Source organism: Drosophila novamexicana, unplaced genomic scaffold (assembly GCF_003285875.2).
Source record: "Drosophila novamexicana strain 15010-1031.04,08,12 unplaced genomic scaffold, DnovRS2.1 tig00000387-arrow-pilon, whole genome shotgun sequence".
Classification (NCBI taxonomy): Eukaryota; Metazoa; Arthropoda; class Insecta; order Diptera; family Drosophilidae; genus Drosophila; species Drosophila novamexicana.
Window position 1 is genome coordinate 2,816,796 of NW_020824800.1, and position 20,247 is coordinate 2,837,042.

Genomic DNA, 20,247 nt, shown 5'->3' on the forward strand with positions numbered 1-20,247 from the left:
GTTCATGCAAGCAGTCCGTAGAAGGAAATACTTGGCGAAGGTCAGCGCAGAGCAAGAATCAATTCAGATCTTTTGTTATCCACCCAAGAACCCAAAAGTTCTTCGCCTCTTAAAAGTTGTTCAAGGCATCGTGTAGAATGCGGTTAATTGAGAGTTATTGAATAATTGAGCCGCTGTCTTTAATTTCCATGACAAATACATTTGTTTGCTTTCATAGTTTTCTTTTACTTTCCCATATTTCACCAACCAATTGTTTATTATTTCAATTCAGAACTCCTCTCCCATTTCAATTCCTGTTTAATCAATCGATCAACCGATTTTTATTACCGCAGATGGACGCGTGGAGGTCTCACGCGAGGGCAAATATCTCTCGACGCTCTCCGGCGCCAAGGTATTGGGCGAGCTGGCCATTTTGTACAATTGCCAGAGGACGGCGACAATCACCGCGATCAGCGAGTGCAATCTGTGGGCGATCGAGCGTCAATGCTTCCAGACGATCATGATGCGCACGGGCCTCATCCGCCAGGCGGAGTACACGGATTTCCTCAAGAGGTATGTACGCGGATTATGCTGCCCATGGATAAGGTGTTGTTTGGTTTTTTATGATTTCCTTGGCTGCAATTTCGAACAAATTTGTTGCGCATTTTTAATGAATCGCTGCGATTTGCTGCCGCATGCAATTAATGTGCATTTGCACTTAATTATATCAATTCCGCCAAGTCGTACTATTTTTTTTTATATTTGGCCATTACAAGTAAGTGGTAAAAAAATAAAAAATAACGCTTGGCTTAAGGATTTTTTTTTTGTGTGTCTGTGCTTGGTTGTTTTTTTGTTTTTGCGCAACTTTCTCTTCATCAAATGGGCAAACAGCATCAGACGACTTCGCTGTCGTCGTCATGGTCATGGGCGTCTCATATACGTCTATTACGATGACGTGCACTGCTCAAAATGGTCAGACAGTGGGACAGACGGGCCGGCGGGCGGGCGGGCAGAGGAACGGACGGACAACAACTGCGATCGTGCGGCCAACGAACGCATAGAAATGTTTTCTTTTCTTTGCCATCAAATGCACAAGTTGGCAACCAGTTTAAGGCCACAGCGCACCACCGACCGCAACCGCCGTTCCACACTGATCTCTGCCAGAGCTGGCGCCGTGAGTGACCGACAAATTAATCTCATTTTGCAGGGTACACAGCCGGCGCCTTCAAAAACTGTTCCCCCTCGTGTGTCCCCCCTTATGATATGACTGTCATTAAAAGAGCTCCATTCGAAATTTTGAAGCATGAAATTGCGCAAAAATGAAAATTAAGAAAAAAAACCCAAATGCATTACACCAAATGAAAATGAAAGTGCATTTCAGTGGAGGGCGTGTATTTAGATTGAGATTGTGGCGGAGATGGAGATTAAGCTCACGAGCTAAGTTAGGAAAGTCACAAGTTTGCACCGGAAAGGCAAAATCAAAAAGATAATGAGTCCAGTTTTTATGGAAAGCAACAAAATTACACAAATATTGTCGCGTATCTGTGGAATGATCCATGAGCTGAAATAATAATAGGAATTAAATTCCAAGTATGTGAAGCTCAACACTAATGTGCTATATAAATGGTATACATTGTCTTTGTTCCTGGTTAATTAAAAACGTATTCAATGGGCAATTTTCTAGCTCCTTGCCTTTCTAACTTTTGTAATAGATATTTTCTCGTATAATCCAAAGGGTTGAAGTAAATTCCATTTGCCGAAAGAACGAGTAGAAAACTCAGTTTACATTGATTCCCAGAGATTTGAGATTGAAATACATTAAGCGTTAGGCAAATCCTTCATAGGAATGAATCCCTTCTTCCCGCTGCATCTTCCATTAAAGAACTGGTGGAAAAAGATTGCCCCTTTGTTAGGTGCTTGGTTGTGATATAGTTCTTCCTGCTGTTAAATACAGAAAAGTGGTTCCTATTTTCTTGTCCAAATGTTGTCTCGACAAAAGCCCTCCTACTTAAAATGCCTAAAACAAGAAGGACACTACCCTCGGCATATGTAAGGAGCAAGGTATAAATTATATATCCACAAATATATATACTTTTTGAGGTCGGAGATGTCTTGTTCTATACGTTACAAGTTCCATGACAAAATTGTAATACCCTCAACGAGGCTATTAAGAACAACTTTTACTCCAATACAATGCCACATCTCACCTCGATACTTAATTTGCCCTATATTTGCAGCGTGCCCATTTTCAAGGATTTGCCAGAGGATACCCTGATCAAAATCTCCGATGTGCTTGAGGAGACGCACTATCAGCGAGGTGATTACATTGTGCGCCAGGGGGCACGCGGTGATACCTTCTTCATCATCTCCAAGGGCAAGGTGCGTGTGACGATCAAGCAGCCGGATACACAGGAGGAGAAATTCATACGCATGTTGGGCAAGGGTGATTTCTTTGGAGAGAAGGCGCTTCAAGGGTAAGTGAAGGAAAGGAAACCTTGGGTAAACTCTTGCATTGATAAACTCCTTGCTTTCCAGGGATGATCTGCGCACGGCCAACATCATTTGTGAGTCTCCCGAAGGCGTGAGCTGTTTGGTCATTGATCGTGAGACGTTCAATCAGCTGATATCAAGTCTGGACGAGATCAAGCATCGCTATGACGACGAGGGTGCCATGGAGCGTAGAAAGTAAGCTTTGGTTGGGAGTAAAACTCTTGCAGATCTTTAGTCTAACCTCTCTATTTGCTGTTTTCCGTCAGGATCAACGAGGAGTTCCGCGACATTAACCTCACAGATCTGCGTGTGATTGCCACATTGGGTGTGGGAGGCTTTGGGCGCGTGGAACTAGTGCAAACCAATGGCGACAGCTCGCGCTCCTTTGCCCTCAAGCAGATGAAGAAGTCACAGATTGTGGAGACGCGTCAGCAGCAGCACATCATGTCCGAGAAGGAGATCATGGGCGAGGCCAATTGCCAGTTCATTGTCAAGCTGTTTAAGACCTTCAAGGACAAAAAGTATCTGTACATGCTGATGGAGAGCTGCCTGGGCGGTGAGCTCTGGACCATATTGCGTGACAAGGGCAACTTTGATGATGCCACCACCAGATTCTACACGGCCTGTGTGGTGGAAGCCTTTGACTATTTGCACTCGCGCAACATTATCTACAGGGATCTGAAGCCAGAGAATCTGCTGCTCGACGAGAAGGGCTACGTGAAGCTGGTGGACTTTGGCTTTGCCAAGAAACTGCAGACGGGCCGTAAAACGTGGACTTTCTGTGGCACGCCCGAGTATGTGGCGCCCGAGGTGATATTGAATCGTGGCCATGACATAAGCGCTGATTACTGGTCGCTCGGCGTGCTCATGTTTGAGCTGCTCACGGGTGAGTCGATAGAGAGAGAGCGAGAGAAAGAAGGAGAAATTTATATTATATCTTAATTTATCACAGGAACTCCACCTTTTACGGGCTCGGATCCGATGCGCACTTATAATATAATACTTAAGGGCATTGATGCCATCGAATTTCCGCGTAACATAACACGCAATGCCAGCAACTTGATCAAGAAACTGTGTCGCGATAATCCCGCCGAGCGTTTGGGCTATCAACGCGGCGGCATTAGCGAAATACAGAAACACAAGTGAGTGGAATCTCTCCTCAGTCCTCAGTCAGGCATTAATTCCACGCTTATTTTATATTTTAGATGGTTCGATGGCTTCTATTGGTGGGGTCTGCAGAATCGTTCACTGGAACCGCCCATAAAGCCCAACGTGAAGAGCGTTGTGGACACGACCAATTTTGATGACTATCCGCCCGATCCGGAGGGACCGCCACCAGATGATGTCAGCGGTTGGGACAAGGATTTCTAGTGTAGAATTGACGTATGGGAATTTTTTGACGCTGCTCTCTAGCGACTTTTGTCGCGCAGCTGCTGCAACTTGAGACAGATAATGATAATCGATCTAACGGATCTTAACTAGTGCGCCATTTGTACGCCAAAGCAATAGTCAGGGTCAGACTTTAGGACGAAAGCTGATCCCCCAAGTAGCAGTCGCAACGCCTAGGGTCCTCATACAAACAGATCATGTCGCGACCAGAAAAGGAAAAAATCAAACAAACAAACACACCCAGCCACACACCCGCACACACACCCATGAAAACGGCTCATGCATGTTCAGAGATCTGATTATCATCATAAAACATTGTGCAACACTATGAATTTATTAACGAGTTTATAAACTATTATTATGTAAAGATTGTGAAATCTATATTTTCTAGTTCATTGGATGTCGATAGAAATTGTAAGTAGGTTCCTGTGTCCTGGCATTCATCTGTTCCGGCCATGTGCATTGTGTAAATTGTTTTCTCTCTCTATCTATATAAAATTAAAATTATAATTGTTAAATGTACCAAGTGCAAACACACACACACACACACACACATATATACATACAAATCGGGTTGCCTTATAGCCTGTAAGCAGATTTTATACAATTATATGACCAAGACCCTCATGCTCATAACATATTTCTTCTTCCTCTTCTTTTTCTTCTTCATTTATCTATTATTTTAATGTTTCTGAGCAATCGTGGATCTACATGCTAATTATTCTTCCAATCATTAGCCTTAAACATCATCATATTCTATATAAAAATGAGCTAAATAACGTCTTTTTCAATTGTCTTTTTTAAGTAAACTGAGCTAGAAATTAAATAAATAACAAATTTATGCGCCTAACTTAATGGAATTTAATTACTTAGTTGAAAAATGGACATGCAAAATGTAAGAATCATGAATATCTGGTTACAAATAATTATTTGTTTTCTCTAGAGTTATCTAACGTTTCTTTGATTAAAAAAACGGTATTCAAATAATAGAAAAGGATATATCTCTATATATAAAACTGTTTTTTCTGGAAACTGAATTTGTTACTGTAATTATCCTTTGTGGTAAAGGAGAAAGGGTTTTAGAAGATATTCCGATGGCAAGTATAGAAAAGTGCGAAAATTTGCCACTCTTTTTAATTCCAAATTAACTTTCATATAATTGTGTATGTATGCATGTATGTATGTATGTATGTATGTATACATACATGTGTGTGTGTATACATGTGTGCATGTATACATGTGTATGTATGTATGTATGCATGCATGTAAGTATGTGTTGATATGTATGTAGAATGTCTGTGTATATGTATGTATGTTTGTATGCATGTAGGAGTTATGCATGTACGTGTGTATGTATGCAGGTGTCTATGTATGTATGTATGAATGTAAGTATATATTTATGATTGTGTGTGTAAATATGTATGTATGCATTGAAGGATATGTGTGTATGTATATTTCGATGTAAATATGTATGTATGCATGTAGGTGTGTGTGTGTATGTATGAGTGTGTATGTATGTATGTACGCATGTATGTATGTACGTACGTGCGTATGTGCATCTATGTGTATGTATGTAAATATGTACGTAACTAAAGTTGTTTGTGTTTATGTATGTGTGTATTAATGCTGGTTGTGAAGATGTGCGTACGTATATTTGTATTATGAATGCAAATATGTATGCGTGCATGTAATTATGTTTGTATAAATGTCTGTATGTATATAAAAATGTATGTTTGCATGTTTGTATGCATGTGTGTATGCATGTTTATATGTATGTATATATTTGTATGCATTATGTATGTAAATGAATGTATGCATATATGTTGTATGTTTGTATTCAAGACCTAGCTGCACTGCAAATTAAAAAAAAAACGTATTCTACGTAAGTCCCCTCTACTCGATTCTCATAAACTCAAGTAAGCCTCATGGGAGACGGCGACTTCAACTATGCAGGAGGCGGCTTCAACTGAGCAGGAGGCGGCTTCAACTATGCATGAGGCGGCTTCAACTATGCAGCAGACGGCGACTTCAACTATTCAGGAGGCGACTTCAACTATGCAGGAGGCGGCTTCAACTGAGCAGGAGGCGGCTACTTCACCCATGCAGGAGGAGGCGGCTTCAGCGATGGAGGATGCGGCGACTTTAATATTGAAGGAAACGGCGGCTTCAAATATAGATGATACTGAAACTTCAGAAATAGAGGAGGCGCGGTCTTACGTATTTAAGGAGACGATATGAAATATAGAATGGCGACTTCAATGAAGAAGGCGGCTGCTCAACTATAGAGGATATGGAGGGTTCAGCAATAGAGGAAGCGGCGGCTTTAATATTGGAGGATGTGGCGGCTGCAACTATGAAGAAGCTGGCAGCATAAGCAAAAGCGGAGACGGCGGTCTAAGAAGGAAGCGATGGCTGTGATGGAGGAGGCGGCATCAGTTTTTAATGTGATTATTCAAAAAACTGGTAAGTAATGTTAACAAATATATGTATAATAACTATGCCTTATTATATTTACAACTAATACAGTCGTATGCATGCAGGTTGTTTTATACATTGTCACATTAACATAATCTCTGCTTTTCTGTTCTTTCAGCGTGTTTATAAAAAATGTCGTCCTTCGCCTACTGATAGATGAGGGTAATAAGCACAATGGTGCAGGTAAGTACGTAATTACAAATATATATTTATATCTATACATAACTGTTTGATGGGTGATCAGTGCATATCCCAAACGATAAGAGCTTGTTAGCTTATGTGATGGAAAATTTCTTTCGCAATTAATTTAATATAAGTTAATATATAAGTGCTAATTTCACAAGAGAAGATGTAAATCTTATTAGATTGAAATAATATTGTTTTAAGTTTTGATATAATTACCAGATTTAGACGCCAAAATTATCTAAAGGCCAGGCCATGAACAAAGAGCCAAACTTTATCAAAATAGGATGAGATTTGATCGAGATATGGGGGCGGGAAGTTTTGACCTACGTCCATATAGGATATTTGAGGGTACCACTTTGACATGAAATTTGACCAAAAATAATGTTTCCAGATTTGGATGCAGAGTTGATAATGAGTCAAAATCATGAACAAAAAGCGAAACCTTATGAAAATCGGAGGATTTTTGACCAAGTTATGGGTGTGGGAAATTTTGAGCTATGTCTATATAGGATGAGGGTACCACTTTGACTTGAATTTTGACCAAAAATAATGTTGCCAGATTTGGATGCAGAATTAATAATGAGTCCAAATCATGAACAAAAGCGAAACCTTATAAAAATCGGATGATATTTGACCAAGTTATGGGTGTGGGAAGTTTTGACCTATGTCTATATAGGATATTTGAGGGTACCACTTTGACATGAATTTTGACCAAAAATAATGTTGCCAGATTTGGATGCAGAATTGATAATGAGTCCAAATCATGAACAAAAAGCGAAACCTTATAAAAATCGGATGATATTTGACCAAGTTATGGGTGTGGGAAGTTTTGACCTATGTCTATATAGGATATTTGAGGGTACCACTTTGACATGAATTTTGACCAAAAATAATGTTGCCAGATTTGGATGCAGAATTAATAATGAGTCCAAATCATGAACAAAAAGCCAAACCTTATGAAAATCGGATGATATTTGACCAAGTTATGGGTGTGGGAAGTTTTGACCTATGTCTATATAGGATATTTGAGGGTACCACTTTGACATGAAATTTGACCAAAAATAATGTTTCCAGATTTGGATGCAGAATTGATAATGAGTCCAAATCATGAACAAAAAGCGAAACCTTATGAAAATCGGATGATATTTGACCAAGTTATGGGTGTGGGAAGTTTTGACCTATGTCTATATAGGATATTTGAGGGTACCACTTTGACTTGAATTTTGACCAAAAATAATGTTGCCAGATTTGGATGCAGAATTGATAATGAGTACAAAACATGAACAAAAAGCCAAACCTTATGAAAATCGGAGGATTTTTGACCAAGTTATGGGTGTGGGAAGTTTTGACCTATGTCTATATAGAATATTTGAGGGTACCATTTTGACATGAATTTTGACCAAAAATAATGTTGCCAGATTTGGATGCAGAATTGATAATGAGTCCAAATCATGAACAAAAAGCGAAACCTTATGAAAATCGGATGATATTTGACCAAGTTATGGGTGTGGGAAGTTTTGACCTATGTCTATATAGGATATTTGAGGGTACCACTTTGACATGAATTTTGACCAAAAATAATGTTGCCAGATTTGGATGCAGAATTGATAATGAGTCCAAATCATGAACAAAAAGCGAAACCTTATGAAAATCGGATGATATTTGACCAAGTTATGGGTGTGGGAAGTTTTGACCTATGTCTATATAGGATATTTGAGGGTACCACTTTGACATGAATTTTGACCAAAAATAATGTTGCCAGATTTGGATGCAGAATTGATAATGAGTACAAAACATGAACAAAAAGCGAAACCTTATGAAAATCGGATGATATTTGACCAAGTTATGGGTGTGGGAAGTTTTGACCTATGTCTATATAGGATATTTGAGGGTACCACTTTGACATGAATTTTGACCAAAAATAATGTTGCCAGATTTGGATGCAGAATTGATAATGAGTACAAAACATGAACAAAAAGCCAAACCTTATGAAAATCGGAGGATTTTTGACCAAGTTATGGGTGTGGGAAGTTTTGACCTATGTCTATATAGGATATTTGAGGGTACCACTTTGACATGAAATTTGACCAAAAATAATGTTTCCAGATTTGGATGCAGAGTTGATAATGAGTCAAAATCATGAACAAAAAGCGAAACCTTATGAAAATCGGAGGATTTTTGACTAGGTTATGGGTGTGGGAAATTTTGAGCTATGTCTATATAGGATATTTGAGGGTACCACTTTGACATGAATTTTGACCAAAAATAATGTTGCCAGATTTGGATGCAGAATTGATAATGAGTCCAAATCATGAACAAAAAGCGAAACCTTATGAAAATCGGATGATATTTGACCAAGTTATGGGTGTGGGAAGTTTTGACCTATGTCTATATAGATATGGATGCAGAATTAATAATGAGTCCAAATCATGAACAAAAAGCGAAACCTTATGAAAATCGGATGATATTTGACCAAGTTGTGGGTGTGGGAAGTTTTGACCTATGTCTATATAGAATATTTGAGGGTACCATTTTGACATGAATTTTGACCAAAAATAATGTTGCCAGATTTGGATGCAGAATTGATAATGAGTCCAAATCATGAACAAAAAGCGAAACCTTATGAAAATCGGATGATATTTGACCAAGTTATGGGTGTGGGAAGTTTTGACCTATGTCTATATAGGATATTTGAGGGTACCACTTTGACATGAATTTTGACCAAAAATAATGTTGCCAGATTTGGATGCAGAATTGATAATGAGTACAAAACATGAACAAAAAGCCAAACCTTATGAAAATCGGAGGATTTTTGACCAAGTTATGGGTGTGGGAAGTTTTGACCTATGTCTATATAGGATATTTGAGGGTACCACTTTGACATGAATTTTGACCAAAAATAATGTTGCCAGATTTGGATGCAGAATTGATAATGAGTACAAAACATGAACAAAAAGCCAAACCTTATGAAAATCGGAGGATTTTTGACCAAGTTATGGGTGTGGGAAGTTTTGACCTATGTCTATATAGAATATTTGAGGGTACCATTTTGACATGAATTTTGACCAAAAATAATGTTGCCAGATTTGGATGCAGAATTGATAATGAGTCAAAATCATGAACAAAAAGCGAAACCTTATGAAAATCGGAGGATTTTTGACTAGGTTATGGGTGTGGGAAATTTTGAGCTATGTCTATATAGGATATTTGAGGGTACCACTTTGACATGAATTTTGACCAAAAATAATGTTGCCAGATTTGGATGCAGAATTGATAATGAGTCCAAATCATGAACAAAAAGCGAAACCTTATGAAAATCGGATGATATTTGACCAAGTTATGGGTGTGGGAAGTTTTGACCTATGTCTATATAGATATGGATGCAGAATTAATAATGAGTCCAAATCATGAACAAAAAGCGAAACCTTATGAAAATCGGATGATATTTGACCAAGTTGTGGGTGTGGGAAGTTTTGACCTATGTCTATATAGGATATTTGAGGGTACCACTTTGACATGAATTTTGACCAAAAATAATGTTGCCAGATTTGGATGCAGAATTGATAATGAGTCCAAATCATGAACAAAAAGCGAAACCTTATGAAAATCGGATGATATTTGACCAAGTTATGGGTGTGGGAAGTTTTGACCTATGTCTATATAGGATATTTGAGGGTACCATTTTGACATGAATTTTGACCAAAAATAATGTTGCCAGATTTGGATGCAGAATTGATAATGAGTACAAAACATGAACAAAAAGCCAAACCTTATGAAAATCGGAGGATTTTTGACCAAGTTATGGGTGTGGGAAGTTTTGACCTATGTCTATATAGAATATTTGAGGGTACCATTTTGACATGAATTTTGACCAAAAATAATGTTGCCAGATTTGGATGCAGAATTGATAATGAGTCCAAATCATGAACAAAAAGCGAAACCTTATGAAAATCGGATGATATTTGACCAAGTTATGGGTTGGGAAGTTTTGACCTATGTCTATATAGGATATTTGAGGGTACCACTTTGACTTGAATTTTGACCAAAAATAATGTTGCCAGATTTGGATGCAGAATTAATAATGAGTCCAAATCATGAACAAAAAGCGAAACCTTATGAAAATCGGATGATATTTGACCAAGTTATGGGTGTGGGAAGTTTTGACCTATGTCTATATAGGATATTTGAGGGTACCACTTTGACATGAATTTTGACAAAAAATAATGTTTCCAGATTTGGATGCAGAATTGATAATGAGTCCAAAACATGAACAAAAAGCGAAACCTTATAAAAATCGGATGATATTTGACCAAGTTATGGGTGTGGGAAGTTTTGACCTATGTCTATATAGGATATTTGAGGGTACCATTTTGACATGAATTTTGAGCAAAAATAATGTTGCCAGATTTGGATGCAGAATTGTAATGAGTCCAAAACATAAACAAAAAGCCAAACCTTATGAAAATCGGATGATATTTGACCAAGTTATGGGTGTGGGAAGTTTTGACCTATGTCTATATAGGATATTTGAGGGTACCACTTTGACATGAAATTTGACCAAAAATAATGTTTCCAGATTTGGATGCAGAGTTGATAATGAGTCAAAATCATGAACAAAAAGCGAAACCTTATGAAAATCGGAGGATTTTTGACTAGGTTATGGGTGTGGGAAATTTTGAGCTATGTCTATATAGGATATTTGAGGGTACCACTTTGACATGAATTTTGACTAAAAATAATGTTACCAGATTTGGATGCAGAATTGATAATGAGTCCAAATCATGAACAAAAAGCGAAACCATATGAAAATCGGATGATATTTGACCAAGTTATGGGTGTGGGAAGTTTTGACCTGTCTATATAGGATATTTGAGGGTACCACTTTGACATGAAATTTGACCAAAAATAATGTTTCCAGATTTGGATGCAGAGTTGATAATGAGTCAAAATCATGAACAAAAAGCGAAACCTTATGAAAATCGGAGGATTTTTGACTAGGTTATGGGTGTGGGAAATTTTGAGCTATGTCTATATAGGATATTTGAGGGTACCACTTTGACATGAATTTTGACCAAAAATAATGTTGCCAGATTTGGATGCAGAATTGATAATGAGTCCAAATCATGAACAAAAAGCGAAACCTTATGAAAATCGGATGATATTTGACCAAGTTATGGGTGTGGGAAGTTTTGACCTATGTCTATATAGATATGGATGCAGAATTAATAATGAGTCCAAATCATGAACAAAAAGCGAAACCTTATGAAAATCGGATGATATTTGACCAAGTTGTGGGTGTGGGAAGTTTTGACCTATGTCTATATAGGATATTTGAGGGTACCACTTTGACATGAATTTTGACCAAAAATAATGTTGCCAGATTTGGATGCAGAATTGATAATGAGTCCAAATCATGAACAAAAAGCGAAACCTTATGAAAATCGGATGATATTTGACCAAGTTATGGGTGTGGGAAGTTTTGACCTATGTCTATATAGGATATTTGAGGGTACCATTTTGACATGAATTTTGACCAAAAATAATGTTGCCAGATTTGGATGCAGAATTGATAATGAGTACAAAACATGAACAAAAAGCCAAACCTTATGAAAATCGGAGGATTTTTGACTAGGTTATGGGTGTGGGAAATTTTGAGCTATGTCTATATAGGATATTTGAGGGTACCACTTTGACATGAATTTTGACTAAAAATAATGTTACCAGATTTGGATGCAGAATTGATAATGAGTCCAAATCATGAACAAAAAGCGAAACCATATGAAAATCGGATGATATTTGACCAAGTTATGGGTGTGGGAAGTTTTGACCTGTCTATATAGGATATTTAAGGGTACCACTTTGACATGAAATTTGACCAAAAATAATGTTTCCAGATTTGGATGCAGAGTTGATAATGAGTCAAAATCATGAACAAAAAGCGAAACCTTATGAAAATCGGAGGATTTTTGACTAGGTTATGGGTGTGGGAAATTTTGAGCTATGTCTATATAGGATATTTGAGGGTACCACTTTGACATGAATTTTGACCAAAAATAATGTTGCCAGATTTGGATGCAGAATTGATAATGAGTCCAAATCATGAACAAAAAGCGAAACCTTATGAAAATCGGATGATATTTGACCAAGTTATGGGTGTGGGAAGTTTTGACCTATGTCTATATAGATATGGATGCAGAATTAATAATGAGTCCAAATCATGAACAAAAAGCGAAACCTTATGAAAATCGGATGATATTTGACCAAGTTGTGGGTGTGGGAAGTTTTGACCTATGTCTATATAGGATATTTGAGGGTACCACTTTGACATGAATTTTGACCAAAAATAATGTTGCCAGATTTGGATGCAGAATTGATAATGAGTCCAAATCATGAACAAAAAGCGAAACCTTATGAAAATCGGATGATATTTGACCAAGTTATGGGTGTGGGAAGTTTTGACCTATGTCTATATAGGATATTTGAGGGTACCATTTTGACATGAATTTTGACCAAAAATAATGTTGCCAGATTTGGATGCAGAATTGATAATGAGTACAAAACATGAACAAAAAGCCAAACCTTATGAAAATCGGAGGATTTTTGACCAAGTTATGGGTGTGGGAAGTTTTGACCTATGTCTATATAGAATATTTGAGGGTACCATTTTGACATGAATTTTGACCAAAAATAATGTTGCCAGATTTGGATGCAGAATTGATAATGAGTCCAAATCATGAACAAAAAGCGAAACCTTATGAAAATCGGATGATATTTGACCAAGTTATGGGTGTGGGAAGTTTTGACCTATGTCTATATAGGATATTTGAGGGTACCACTTTCACATGAAATTTGACCAAAAATAATGTTTCCAGATTTGGATGCAGAGTTGATAATGAGTCAAAATCATGAACAAAAAGCGAAACCTTATGAAAATCGGAGGATTTTTGACTAGGTTATGGGTGTGGGAAATTTTGAGCTATGTCTATATAGGATATTTGAGGGTACCACTTTGACATGAATTTTGACTAAAAATAATGTTGCCAGATTTGGATGCAGAATTGATAATGAGTCCAAATCATGAACAAAAAGCGAAACCTTATGAAAATCGGATGATATTTGACCAAGTTATGGGTGTGGGAAGTTTTGACCTGTCTATATAGGATATTTGAGGGTACCACTTTGACATGAAATTTGACCAAAAATAATGTTTCCAGATTTGGATGCAGAGTTGATAATGAGTCAAAATCATGAACAAAAAGCGAAACCTTATGAAAATCGGAGGATTTTTGACTAGGTTATGGGTGTGGGAAATTTTGAGCTATGTCTATATAGGATATTTGAGGGTACCACTTTGACATGAATTTTGACCAAAAATAATGTTGCCAGATTTGGATGCAGAATTGATAATGAGTCCAAATCATGAACAAAAAGCCAAACCTTATGAAAATCGGAGGATTTTTGACCAAGGGAAGTTTTGACCTATGTCTATATAGGATATTTGAGGGTACCATTTTGACATGAATTTTGAGCAAAAATAATGTTGCCAGATTTGGATGCAGAATTGTAATGAGTCCAAAACATAAACAAAAAGCCAAACCTTATGAAAATCGGATGATATTTGACCAAGTTATGGGTGTGGGAAGTTTTGACCTATGTCTATATAGGATATTTGAGGGTACCACTTTGACATGAAATTTGACCAAAAATAATGTTTCCAGATTTGGATGCAGAGTTGATAATGAGTCAAAATCATGAACAAAAAGCGAAACCTTATGAAAATCGGAGGATTTTTGACTAGGTTATGGGTGTGGGAAATTTTGAGCTATGTCTATATAGGATATTTGAGGGTACCACTTTGACATGAATTTTGACTAAAAATAATGTTGCCAGATTTGGATGCAGAATTGATAATGAGTCCAAATCATGAACAAAAAGCGAAACCTTATGAAAATCGGATGATATTTGACCAAGTTATGGGTGTGGGAAGTTTTGACCTGTCTATATAGGATATTTGAGGGTACCACTTTGACATGAAATTTGACCAAAAATAATGTTTCCAGATTTGGATGCAGAGTTGATAATGAGTCAAAATCATGAACAAAAAGCGAAACCTTATGAAAATCGGAGGATTTTTGAATAGGTTATGGGTGTGGGAAATTTTGAGCTATGTCTATATAGGATATTTGAGGGTACCACTTTGACATGAATTTTGACCAAAAATAATGTTGCCAGATTTGGATGCAGAATTGATAATGAGTCCAAATCATGAACAAAACGCGAAACCTTATGAAAATCGGATGATATTTGACCAAGTTATGGGTGTGGGAAATTTTGACCTATGTCTATATAGGCTATTTGAGGGTACCACTTCGACATGAATTTTGAGCAAAAATAATGTTGCCAGATTTGGATGCAGAGTTGATAATGAGTCAAAATCATGAACAAAAAGCGAAACCTTATGAAAATCGGAGGATTTTTGACTAGGTTATGGGTGTGGGAAATTTTGAGCTATGTCTATATAGGATATTTGAGGGTACCACTTTGACATGAATTTTGACCAAAAATAATGTTGCCAGATTTGGATGCAGAATTGATAATGAGTCCAAAACATGAACAAAAAGCCAAACCTTATGAAAAACAGATGATATTTGACCAAGTTATGGGTGTGGGAAGTTTTGACCTATGTCTATATAGGATATTTGAGGGTACCATTTTGACATGAATTTTACCAAAAATAATGTTGCCAGATTTGGATGCAGAATTGATAATGAGTCAAAAAATGAGTATGTATGTATGTATGCATATAGGTGTGTGTATGTATGTATGCATGTACGTGTGTATGTATGTAGGTGTTTATGTATGTATGTATGTACGTGTCTATGTGTGCATGTATGTATATAGGTGTCTATGTATGTATGCATGAATGTAAGTATATATGCATGTATGTGTGTGTAAATATGTATGTATGTATTGGTGGATATGTGTGTATGTATATGTATGTATACGTATGTATAGCAGTGTGTGTAAATATGTATGTATGTATTGGTGGATATGTGTGTATGTATATGTCAATGTAAATATGTATGTATGCACGTAAGTGTGTGTGTGTGTGTATGTATGAGTGTGTATGTATGTATGTACGCATGTATGTATGTACGTACGTGCGTATGTATGTATGCATGTACGTGTGCATGTATGTGTATGTATGTAAATATGTACGTAAATAAAGTTTTGTGTGTTTATGTATGTGTGTATTAATGCTGGTTTGTGAAGATGTGCGTACGTATATTTGTATTATGAATGCAAATATGTATGCGTGCATGTAATTATGTTTGTATAAATGTCTGTATGTATGTTTGCATGTTTGTATGCATGTGTGTATGCATGTGTGTATACATGTTTATATGTATGTATATATGTATTTGTATGCATTATGTATGTAAATGAATGTATGCATATATGTTGTATGTTTGTATTCAAGTCCTAGCTGCACTGCAAATTAAAAAAAAAACGTATTCTACGTAAGTCCCCTCTACTCGATTCTCATAAACTCAAGTAAGCCTCATGGGAGACGGCGACTTCAACTATGCAGGAGGCGGCTTCAACTGTGCAGGAGACGGCGACTTCAACTATGCAGGAGGCGGCTTCAACTGAGCAGGAGGCGGCTTCAACTATGCATGAGGCGGCTTCAACTATGCAGCAGACGGCGACTTCAACTATTCAGGAGGCGACTTCAACTATGCAGGAGGCGGCTTCAACTGAGCAGGAGGCGGCTACTTCACCCATGCAGGAGGAGGCGGCTTCAGCGATGGAGGATGCGGCGACTTTAATATTGAAGGAAACGGCGGCTTCAAATATAGATGATACTGAAACTTCAGAAATAGAGGAGGCGCGGTCTTACGTATTTAAGGAGACGATATGAAATATAGAATGGCGACTTCAATGAAGAAGGCGGCTGCTCAACTATAGAGGATATGGAGGGTTCAGCAATAGAGGAAGCGGCGGCTTTAATATTGGAGGATGTGGCGGCTGCAACTATGAAGAAGCTGGCAGCATAAGCAAAAGCGGAGACGGCGGTCTAAGAAGGAAGCGATGGCTGTGATGGAGGAGGCGGCATCAGTTTTTAATGTGATTATTCAAAAAACTGGTAAGTAATGTTAACAAATATATGTATAATATGCATGCAGGTTATTTTATACATTGTCACATTAACATAATCTCTGCTTTTCTGTTCTTTCAGCGTGTTTATAAAAAATGTCGTCCTTCGCCTACTGATAGATGAGGGTAATAAGCACAATGGTGCAGGTAAGTACGTAATTACAAATATATATTTATATCTATACATAACTGTTTGATGGGTGATCAGTGCATATCCCAAACGATAAGAGCTTGTTAGCTTATGTGATGGAAAATTTCTTTCGCAATTAATTTAATATAAGTTAATATATAAGTGCTAATTTCACAAGAGAAGATGTAAATCTTATTAGATTGAAATAATATTGTTTTAAGTTTTGATATAATTACCAGATTTAGACGCCAAAATTATCTAAAGGCCAGGCCATGAACAAAGAGCCAAACTTTATCAAAATAGGATGAGATTTGATCGAGATATGGGGGCGGGAAGTTTTGACCTACGTCCATATAGGATATTTGAGGGTACCACTTTGACATGAATTTTGACCAAAAATAATGTTGCCAGATTTGGATGTAGAATTAATAATGAGACCAAATCATAAACAAAAAGCGAAACCTTATGAAAATCGGATTATATTTGACCAAGTTATGGGTGTGGGAAGTTTTGACCTATAGGATATTTGAGGGTATCACTTTGACATGAATTTTGACCAAAAATAATGTTTCCAGATTTGGATGCAGAATTGATAATGAGTCAAAATCATGAACAAAAAGCCAAACCTTATAAAAATCGGATGATATTTGACCAAGTTATGGGTGTGGGAAATTTTGAGCTATGTCTATATAGGATATTTGAGGGTACCACTTTGACATGAATTTTGACCAAAAATAATGTTTCCAGATTTGGATGCAGAGTTGATAATGAGTCAAAATCATGAACAAAAAGCCAAACCTTATAAAAATCGGAGGATTTTTGACTAGGTTATGGGTGTGGGAAATTTTGAGCTATGTCTATATAGGATATTTGAGGGTACCACTTTGACATGAATTTTGACCACAAATAATGTTGCCAGATTTGGATGTAGAATTAATAATGAGACCAAATCATAAACAAGAAGCGAAACCTTATGAAAATCGGATGATATTTGACCAAGTTATGGGTGTGGGAAGTTTTGAACTATGTCTATATGGGATATTTGAGGGTACCACTTTGACATGAAATTTCACCAAAAATAATGTTTCCAGATTTGGATGCAGAGTTGATAATGAGTCAAAATCATGAACAAAGAGCCAAACTTTGTGAAAATAGGATGAGATTTGATCGAGTTATGGGGGCGGGAAGTTTTGACCTACGTCCATATAGGATATTTGAGGGTACCACTTTGACATGAATTTTGACCGAAAATAATGTTGCCAAATTTGGATGTAGAATTAATAATGAGACCAAATCATAAACAAAAAGCGAAACCTTATGAAAATCGGATGATATTTGACCAAGTTATGGGTGTGGGAAGTTTTGACCTATGTCTATATAGGATATTTGAGGGTACCACTTTGACATGAAATTTGACCAAAAATAATGTTTTCAGATTTGGATGCAGAGTTGATAATGAGTCAAAATCATGAACAAAAAGCCAAACCTTATAAAAATCGGATGATATTTGACCCCGTTATGGGTGTGGGAAGTTTTGACCTATGTCTATATAGGATATTTGAGTAGAATTAATAATGAGACCAAATCATAAACAAAAACCGAAACCTTATGAAAATCGGATGATATTTGACCAAATTATGGGTGTGGGAAGTTTTGACCTATGTCTATATAGGATATTTGAGGGTACCACTTTGACATGAAATTTGACCAAAAATAATGTTTCCAGATTTGGATGCAGAGTTGATAATGACTCCAAAACATAAACAAAAAGCCAAACCTTATGAAAATCGGATGATATTTGACCAAGTTATGGGTGTGGGAAGTTTTGACCTATGACTATATAGGATATTTGAGGGTACCACTTTGGCATGAATTTTGACCAAAAAGAATGTTGCCAGATTTGTATGCAGAATTGATAATGAGGCCAAATCATGAACAAAAAGCGAAACCTTATGAAAATCGGATGATATTTGACCAAGTTATGGGAGTGGGAAGTTTTGACCTACGTCCATATAGGATATTTGAGGGTACCACTTTGACATGAATTTTGACCAAAAATAATGTTGCCAAATTTGGATGTAGAATTAATAAGGAGACCAAATCATAAACAAAAAGCGAAACCTTATGAAAATCGGATGATATTTGACCAAGTTATGGGTGTGGGAAGTTTTGACCTACGTCCATATAGGATATTTGAGGGTACCACTTTGACATGAATTTTGACCAAAAATAATGTTGCCAGATTTGTATGCAGATATGATAATGAGTCCAAAACATTAACAAAAAGCCAAACCTTATGAAAATCGGAGGATATTTGACCAAGTTATGGGTGTGGGAAGTTTTGACCTATGTCTATATAGGATATTTGAGGGTACCACTTTGACATGAAATTTGACCAAAAATAATGTTTCCAGATTTGGATGCAGAGTTGATAATGAGTCAAAATCATGAACAAAAAGCGAAACCTTATGAACATCGGAGGATATTTGACCCCATTATGGGTGTGGGAAGTTTTGACCTATGTCTATATAGGATATTTGAGTAGAATTAATAATGAGACCAAATCATAAACAAAAACCGAAACCTTATGAAAATCGGATGATATTTGACCAAATTATGGGTGTGGGAAGTTTTGACCTATGTCTATATAGGATATTTGAGGGTACCACTTTGACATGAAATTTGACCAAAAATAATGTTTCCAGATTTGGATGCAGAGTTGATAATGACTCCAAAACATAAACAAAAAGCCAAACCTTATGAAAATCGGATGATATTTGACCAAGTTATGGGTGTGGGAAGTTTTGACCTATGACTATATAGGATATTTGAGGGTACCACTTTGGCATGAATTTTGACCAAAAAGAATGTTGCCAGATTTGTATGCAGAATTGATAATGAGGCCAAATCATGAACAAAAAGCGAAACCTTATGAAAATCGGATGATATTTGACCAAGTTATGGGAGTGGGAAGTTTTGACCTACGTCCATATAGGATATTTGAGGGTACCACTTTGACATGAATTTTGACCAAAAATAATGTTGCCAAATTTGGATGTAGAATTAATAAGGAGACCAAATCATAAACAAAAAGCGAAACCTTATGAAAATCGGATGATATTTGACCAAGTTATGGGTGTGGGAAGTTTTGACCTACGTCCATATAGGATATTTGAGGGTACCACTTTGACATGAATTTTGACCAAAAATAATGTTGCCAGATTTGTATGCAGATATGATAATGAGTCCAAAACATTAACAAAAAGCCAAACCTTATGAAAATCGGAGGATATTTGACCAAGTTATGGGTGTGGGAAGTTTTGACCTATGTCTATATAGGATATTTGAGGGTACCACTTTGACATGAAATTTGACCAAAAATAATGTTTCCAGATTTGGATGCAGAGTTGATAATGAGTCAAAATCATGAACAAAAAGCG

General features: G+C 36.8%; 1 protein-coding gene across 4 annotated transcripts in view; it reads left to right on the top strand.

The window, feature by feature from the left end:
• Nucleotides 1–4,796, top strand: part of LOC115760328 (cGMP-dependent protein kinase, isozyme 2 forms cD4/T1/T3A/T3B) — a 47,933-nt gene extending 43,137 nt beyond the window's left edge. Inside the window, exons 5-10 of one of the 4 annotated variants that reach the window (XM_030701614.1) lie at nucleotides 333–552; nucleotides 2,217–2,453; nucleotides 2,515–2,664; nucleotides 2,736–3,355; nucleotides 3,422–3,611; nucleotides 3,675–4,796. In XM_030701614.1, the coding sequence (XP_030557474.1) occupies nucleotides 333–552; nucleotides 2,217–2,453; nucleotides 2,515–2,664; nucleotides 2,736–3,355; nucleotides 3,422–3,611; nucleotides 3,675–3,840 (1,583 nt within the window). In that variant the 3' untranslated portion in view covers nucleotides 3,841–4,796. The remainder of the gene's footprint in view (nucleotides 1–332; nucleotides 553–2,216; nucleotides 2,454–2,514; nucleotides 2,665–2,735; nucleotides 3,356–3,421; nucleotides 3,612–3,674) is intronic. The other 3 variants (XM_030701616.1, XM_030701617.1, XM_030701615.1) reach the window with 3 other exon arrangements.
• The last annotated feature ends 15,451 nt before the right edge of the window (nucleotides 4,797–20,247 follow it).